At 45.2% G+C, this 8,240-nt stretch overlaps 1 protein-coding gene across 1 annotated transcript in view; it reads right to left on the bottom strand.

Annotated features, from left to right (window-relative positions):
* Positions 1 to 1,396: 1,396 nt before the first annotated feature.
* Positions 1,397 to 8,240, bottom strand: part of rab3gap1 (RAB3 GTPase activating protein subunit 1) — a 113,625-nt gene continuing 106,781 nt past the window's right edge. The window contains exons 20-21 of the mRNA XM_079518658.1: positions 5,061 to 5,084; positions 1,397 to 1,786 (exon numbers count right to left, since the gene is read on the bottom strand). Coding sequence (XP_079374784.1) covers positions 1,538 to 1,786; positions 5,061 to 5,084 — 273 coding nt within the window. The 3' untranslated portion in view covers positions 1,397 to 1,537. The remainder of the gene's footprint in view (positions 1,787 to 5,060; positions 5,085 to 8,240) is intronic.

Genomic DNA, 8,240 nt, shown 5'->3' with positions numbered 1-8,240 from the left:
GCTCAATTGTACGCCCATTTCCTACACCAGAGAACTGGTGTGGCCAATCGGGACACGGTATGCAATATGGGCGGGCTTTGGTACAGTGACGTTCAATGCTTGAGACCTTTGACTGACAGTAGCTCTGACCAATTGCATCAAAGAGAAAATGTTTGAACCCGCCCCCCGGGAAACAAGATCCATACACAGCATCTCCAGACTCAAATACCACACGACAGTGTGATTTGAGTCTGGCTTATTAGCCAGGCTAAGAGAGAGAAGCAGTGTGGGGTGAGCTGATTGGAGTCCACTCTGCATAATATGAAATAAGAATGATTTAAAGCTTGAAAACAGAACACGGGGTGGTGGTGGTGGGGTTAAGACATTAAAGTAAACAACAGCTAAAAACATTGGGACGTCTCTTGAAATGTGGGAACGGCCGACGATACGACTCAAAAACACTCAAATCCTGACAATACCTTCAATCACCATCATGCAGATTTTAAATAAACAACCTCATCAAAACCGAAGGCAGAAGATCCCACACACACACACACAGAGCGAGATGATCCCACACACACACACACACGGCAAGATGATCCCACACACACACACACACAGCGAGATGATGCCACGATAATAAAGGGCCACAACATTTATATCTTCTTTTTCGCGGGTGACACACGGTTGTTGTCATTCTGAAGATGCAGCACTCGGTACCACGTGGACAACATTATGGCTCTTTTCAACTACCACGACACGATGGGTTAATAAGCCCAGAACCTTCCAGAACCGCAAAACCTCCAGAAACGCGTCATATTCTGTGATACTATAGTTTGCTTTGTTTTCATTCCCATTTTAACCAGAATCACCACGGAAAAGGGGGGGAGGTTATAACATACTGTAGAAGCTGACTGAAAATTGCTCGCTCTAGGAGGTCACGAAGCGATACGTTGTGAGCTTGTAGATCTGTTATTTACAAAAGTATAATTTATGGGTTCTGGGGTTTCCCCAGAACCCAGGGTTAGTACTGACCTCCTGAATTAGGTTCTGGGAACTTTATCCGAAGCCCAGTTTCCTTTTTAGGGAAACAAATCCAGAAGCCATGAGATGCGTCACACAGCCTGGTGCCGATCACTTTTAGTTCTCGTAGTGGAAAAGAGCCATTCATCATTTAACCACCGTGGCTACAACCAAACCATGAGCTCCATCTGAAACGGACCGTTGCTACTTAATGCTCACGTTACTCATGCCCCCACCCTCCCCATCCGGCCCCCTTATCCTTTCGTGTCTCGGCGAAGGACTATTGAAAGAGTACGGGAAGCGAAGACGGTGGACTCCATGTTGCTCCCTGGAAGGAAAGAAACATGCGCAATGGGCTATATGCAGCAAACACTTCCGCGTTCAGCTTCCTTGGTCTCAATTGCGCATGTTTCTTTCCTTCCAGGGAGCAACATGGAGTCCATCGTACGGTCTTCCAGTCCTCTTTTAATAGTCCTTGGTCTCGGCTTGGGGGTCGGGTGGGTGTAGGGTTGGGGTTGGGGGGCGTTTGGGGGTCTCAGAAGAAGGAGGTGTCGGAGGAGAAGGCGCCCGCCAGCCTGAAGTCCTCCCTCATCAGGACACAGAAGAGCCGCTGGGGCAGAGCCTTGGAGTAGGGCGCAGGGCGGGGCACGCAGGTACGGAGGAGGATCTCCCGCCCCGCCGGGGGTGGGAAGTCGGGCACGTTGAGGCCTCCTCCTCCGACGGGCTTTCTGTCCTCGCCAGCGGTGCGCCCCAAGTCCTCGTCCAGCGGCGCCAGGAGGGCAGCCTGCAATGCATGGTGGGAAGGAGGGAGGGACACAGGGTTGGGGGAGGGATGTAAAGGTTTATACGTTGGGATGAATGAAGAAGAGCTTCCAAGAGCAGACTGGTACTGGTACGTCGTCTAAACACATCAGGGTTAGGACCTACTGCTAGTTCCATGAAACACTGAGCCAGACCATACGCATGGATTAACCCATTCTGGGAGGGAACCCTTTTGGTGTTTTAAGCATTATGTTATACTTTAGCTATTGAAAAATAGCAGATCTACGAGCTCATCGCGCGGCACCGAGTGGCGCGCTATGAGCTTGTAGGTCTGCTATTTTTGAAAAACCTTAAATGCGGCACAAATCTTTGAAAAAAAAAAAAAGTTTTAAACTCACTTTTGGGGAGGGGGGAGGGGGTGTCCCTGGAACCACGTTTTCAGATGGGGGTCGGCGGCCAATTACATATAATCTTGGGGGTCCTTGACATGAAAAGAAACGACTGCAGTATATGTTCTACAGTACATACTGCTAGGTGAGGAGATCACAGATTGAGGCTTTAACCTTTGCTTTCATGTGGAATATCCGAGGGATTTTATGGAAGATGCTTCTGAATGTATTGCTTGCTAGAGCTTGACCACTTAAAACGCTCTAATCCAATAAATAACAACCGAAAATAGACAAGCTCGCATTGAGAGCTTTGTGGATCGGCTATTTTCGTGGTGACTGAAACTTCAATTCATGCGATTTGGTGATTGAAGCTACCGTATTTAATGCATTTGAGGCCACGAAGGGATGACAGGGAGGGTAATTTTGTACAAGTTGCATTTTCAAAACATTTTCAAAATGTGCTGATCTACAACCTAACACACCACAGCAGTAGAGGATCACTCAACAGGTCGACAGGGGGAGAACTTTATCGGGATCCTTAAGGTGGAACAAGTAGTTTGACTTTGATTAAGCCATTTTGACCTGAGCTCGATTCTACAAAATGTCTTCTAAATCCTGACAGTTTTCGGAAAAAAACCTATGTTTCTATGTCGGTGGTTCTCAAACATTTTCATGTCAGGGACCCCCAAAAGTATACTGTATGTAATTGGGCCGCCGACCCCCATCTGAAAATAATGTTGTTCCAGAGACCCCCCCAGAAGCAAAGATTTGAGTTAAAAACTGAAACTCAGAAATAATATATATATATATATTCAAAGATTTGAGGCACATTTTCAAGATTTTTCAAAAATAGCAGACCTACAAGTTCGTAGCGCGGCTGAGCTTGTAGATCTGCTATTTTTCAATAGCTAAAGCATAACAGAAAACACCAACAGGGGTTCCCGCCCAGACTGGGTTAAAGATGACAGAGGAGACTAGCCGGTTGAACTTGAAGGGGGAAGGAAGGGGGGTGAACAACCAAGCAAACCCAATCTATTTTTACTGAGGGGGAACCAATTGACGAAAATTAAGCCGAGCTGATTACGAATTAGTGAATGCCTCCTCGCCTAAATCTCCCCCTAAATCTCACCTCAAGGCGAGGGAGCTGAACGGCGAGGACAGAACACAAATAGGTTGGAGTGAATTGGATTCTGTGGCGTCCTGGATTGATGGTCGCGTTCAGACTTGGACGGAGGCAAACTGAGGCGCAAATACGTCGCTGTCGGTGTCGGTATAGAAACCTCTTATCTCCATATTCTAACTTTCTGTGGGGGTTTTTTTCGCGTAAATTATCGCCCTACTTAACTCATTCTGGACGGGAAGCCCTTTTGGTGTTTATAGCATTATGTTATACTTTAGCTATTGAAAAATAGCAGATGTACAAGCTCATAGCGCGGCACAGAGTGCCGCACTACGAGCTTGTAGATCAGCTATTAGGTCTGCTATTAGATCAGCTATTAGAGCTTGTAGGTCTGCTATTTTTGAAAAATCGTGAAAATGCGGCAAAGATTTTTGAATATATATTCTTTCAGAGCGAACGTTTTTAACTCAAATCTTTGCTTCTGAGGGGGTCCCTGGAACAACATATTTTCAGATGGGGGTCTGTCGGCGGGGATCCTTGACATGGAAATGTTTGAGAACGACTGACACGGAAACATAGGTTTTTTTTTAGAAAACCGTCATGATTTAGAAGGCATTTGTAGAATCGTCCTCTTGGTCAAGATGAGTTAAGCTAAATTTGAATCCTGAAATGGACATAACGAGGTTTCCAAACTGACAGATGAAATACAAAGTGAGACGGGGATCAAACGCAGCTATACTGTATAGCTCTGTAAAACTCCTAACAATGGAAGAGGTGAGCGAAAGAGAAAACACACACAGACAGCAAGGAAAACCATTCAGTAGGCACAGTACAAACCTCCACGTCCACCAGAAAACCCTGCCAGCAGACGGACATAAGACAACAACCACGACAGAAAACAAATCGGCCAATTAACTTAAAGAGGCGGTTTGGGAAAATGTGCTTTCTCGGCAGGGAGTAGTTCCAAATGATCATTTAGCTGGGGACCCCCCCTGGAACTCCCTCAGGTACCCCTGGGGGTCCCCGGACCCCACTTTGGGAACCACTGCCCTAAAGGCACTGTCACTGTCAGGAAGACATTCATGGGAGGTGATGGAACGACAGAGGGACGGATTACTTTGTTTTTCTTTGCTGGACGCTACAATGTCCAATACTTTACTCTCAGGCTTCGTACACACATAAAGAACAACTGTGCTGTGCTCTGCCTGTGTTTCATGGCCGCCCTAATGCTTTTCCAATGGAAGTCACATGGTTTGACCAAACACTTGTGTTTGATGGGGGGAGGGGGGGCAATCAAACACAAGTGTTTGGTCAAACCACGTGAATTCCATTGGAAAAGCATTGGGGCGGCCATGAAACACAGGCAGAGCACAGCACAGTTCTTTATGTGTGTACGAAGCCTAAAATGACAGTAATCATCTGCTTCCCTGTGTCAGCAGCACCAGATTACTTAAGGATAAGAGTATCAATTCTGCAAGGTAGAAATACCCTGTTACAAGTACAATAATTGTAATAGGGCTTTAATTTACAAAAACAAACAACAAAAACACCAAAAGTTAGAATTTGATATCTGCCGGCTGCAACAATATAAACAAATAATAATAATATGATTTGGGGGCAGGAGGGGTGTTTGTTTGGTGTTCATAGCATTAGGTTATACTTTAGCTATTGAAAAATAGCAGATCTACAAGCTCATAGCGCGGCACCGAGTGCTGCGCTACGAGCTTGTAGGTCTGCTATTTTTGGGAAAAGGCAGGGTAAGAAGGCCAGTTTGCTAAAGTTGTTACCTCATCACTGGTGAAGTCAGCCAGCTTGACATGGGGGTGAAAGAAGGCAAAGCAGCGTTGGGGAGAGAAAAACAAACATAAAACATAACAGCAGCAGCAGCATGCGGCATGCAGAGAATGCTAAACCCCAAAACAGACAGACACGCAGCGCCATCGAGTAGAGCAGGGGTGGGCAACTTTGACGATGGAGAGGGCCACTATATTTCCACACTACTCCCTAAGGTTATATATTTATATTACTGTCGTAGCAAAAATAGCCGATCTACAAGCTTGTATTTTTGCTATATTCGAATAGAAATCTTGATTTTTGGATTGGAATCCTGAAAATAAACATTTTTATGTAATTTCAAATGCCTTTAATTATACTTGTGTTGAAGCAATGAGCTACTAATTTAGACTGAAGTAATTAAAGTGGGTCATGTTTGCATGTTGTGGAATTGTAACAGCTGAAACCAATATTATATCAGTATTGTGACATTAACCTGAGGGCCACATTAAGTGAAGGTGGGGGCCACATGTGGCCCGCGGGCCACCAGTTGCTCATGTATGGAGTAAAGGAAGAGAGAGAGAGGGGCTCGACGCCGTCAGCGTGCACACACAACAACAACATGTCCCCCCTTCACTGCAGGCGCAACATGCACATTATCCAGCAGACAACAATCACAAACACTCCATGCCAAAAGGAGCCACATCGTGACACTGGGGGTTATATATTGTGTGATTGTGTGATGTGTGTGTGTGTGTGTGTGTGTGTGTGTGTGTGTCTCGGCCAGGTCAGGTACTGAAGGTTATTTTTGTGGGCCAGCAATGTTCGGAATTCGCTAATCAAGTCTGACAAATCCGTCTTGATCACATGACTGTAGAGATAATGTATTGTGTACCGATTTGCGTGAAATTTGGATAATATAAAAAATTGGGTCGCAATTTTGTATATCGTGGGGCTATAAAAAGGCAGATGTGAAACTCTAGGGAGTAAACATACAAAGTGTTATGCAGATCGTTGCTGTTATAGGTAAAAACATGAATAAGGAGTGTTATACCGCCACCATCAGGCTGAATTGAATGGCATTTCTTCCTCGACTTAGTTGGAAAGCATGTGCAAAGTTTCACGGACACTGCAAGCTGTGTTCATGATTTGTGGCACGCTGTTCAAAACGGACCTCTCCTGCAAACTATATGTAAGCCAATCTTAGCCCATCAGGATGGAATAAGAAAAATCTGAAAGACTTTTGCATTGGAGTACTGTCTCGCAAAACACGGCCTCCTGGTGGCGCTACAACAGGCCCATGTTGAAGATTTGGGGCAGAGGTTCAGCTCTGAGATGAGCACGTCCGCATTCCATTGTTACAATGGGAGTCAACGCTAGTGTCGCCACTCTCTTACTATTCCACTCGGGGGCTTATTTCCATCGCTTCATAATGTAAATAGTATCCCAAGCGGCACACTTTACTACTTATTTCGATGGCAATAAGCGAATTAGCACAAAACCCCAACCCCCATTGAGGGCTTATGGTAGAGGAAATAGCCAATAATGCACTTTTGCACAAAATAACACCTGGACCTCTTTGGTTGGGACGTAACAATTACAAATAAAGGTAAGAAAGCATTCTAGTGTGGACTTCTCCTTTAAGCTAACCACGAGCTGTCTGCTAAATTCCACAGTTCGGCCCACTCTTCTTCTTCTTCTTCTTCTTGGTCCTGTCTTTGTCACTTTATTTACTTTTTCTTTTCTTTAAGAGAAAAAACTTGTATCATGTTATATACACGCCAATTTCCACCTGCCTTCCGCATGCGCTTCAAGATAATTGCTTACTTTCTATTTAGAGCCTGGCAACACACACGCAGCCTGTAATTTAACACTCAGCCATCTTGTGGTGTAAGAATGTATAAAAAAGAAAAAAAGGATATAAAAAAAAAAAAGTGATATAAGAGGGGGAGGCGGGGGAGGAGAGGAAGGAAGGAAGTGTAGCGTTTGCGCTCCCATTATTACAGCAGTATGCACGCCACACAAAACACAAGCAACACAGGGGGGAGTCTAGCCAAGCATTCACTCCCCCTGTCCCCCTGTCCAACACAGGGGGGAGTCTAGCCAAGCATTCACTCCCCCTGTCCCCCTGTCCAACACAGGGGGGAGTCTAGCCAAGCATTCACTCCCCCTGTCTTTTCTGAGGTTTCTGTTTTTCTTCTTTCTCAGTTGCATTTTCGAAAGCAATTATTGTTGCGAGGAGGAGGAGGAGGAGGAGGAGGAGGAGGAAGAGGATGAGGACGAGGAGGAAGAGGAGGAGGATGAGGACGATGTCATGCGATTTTAGTCGACTAAATGTCATGCGATTTTAGTCGACTACATCTACGGTTGATTTAGTCGACTGTTTTGACAGGCCTTATCATGATGTCGTCGTAATGGCAGATTTTACACTTTGGTTGCATGCTGAAAACAGCATAACGCACAACGCGTCGCAGTGCAACGCGTTGTGTGTGAGCTTGTAGATTTGCTATTTTCAGCATGCAACCTAGCATTAAACTGGATCTCTTGTCCACTAGTCCTTCCCTAACATTTTAGTCTAGTTTGTATTCTCCATTCATTGTCAATGGGAATTTAATCTTTAAGCGAAGAACAACCCCACTGTATCGAAGAACAACCCCACACTGTATCAAAGAACCCCACACTGTAAATGGTGCATTTATATAGCGCCTTTATCCAAGGCGTATCAAAGAACAACCCCACACTGTATCAAAGCGAGCGCTTCATGTAATAACCAACAGGCAGACAGCTTTTAACACCATGCAGGGGGTCATTGTTGCAGACAAGCTGATTTGCATAACCAATAAGACATGCAGGCGGGATGTCCACTGGCACCAGGTGTGTGTGTGTGTGTTTTCTCCTCTGTCATCTCAGAGCATGCTAAATGAAACACACACACAAACACATCTGTTTTGGCCCCTCTTCTGCTGATCATAACAGAAAGAGAGAGAGAGAGAGAGCGGAAAACAGCATTGCTTGTGGTTTGCTGGATGCAGCCTCTTCAACTAAAGTGGCCATCAGTGAAAAGTTATTTTTCTTTTTTTTTTAAGTAAGACTCAGCAATGTCATGTTATACCTTGAGCGGAGGTTTTAAAGGAGTTATTGAGGCTCCCGTCGGAGACTCAGCCGGTCATCAAATAAAATGATTGTCTTAGGAA

This window comes from Electrona antarctica, assembly GCF_951216825.1.
Source record: "Electrona antarctica genome assembly, chromosome: 13".
In the NCBI taxonomy this organism is placed as follows: domain Eukaryota; kingdom Metazoa; phylum Chordata; class Actinopteri; order Myctophiformes; family Myctophidae; genus Electrona; species Electrona antarctica.
Note: the sequence above shows the minus strand (reverse complement) of the source record. Positions and strands in the feature narration are given on the sequence as shown.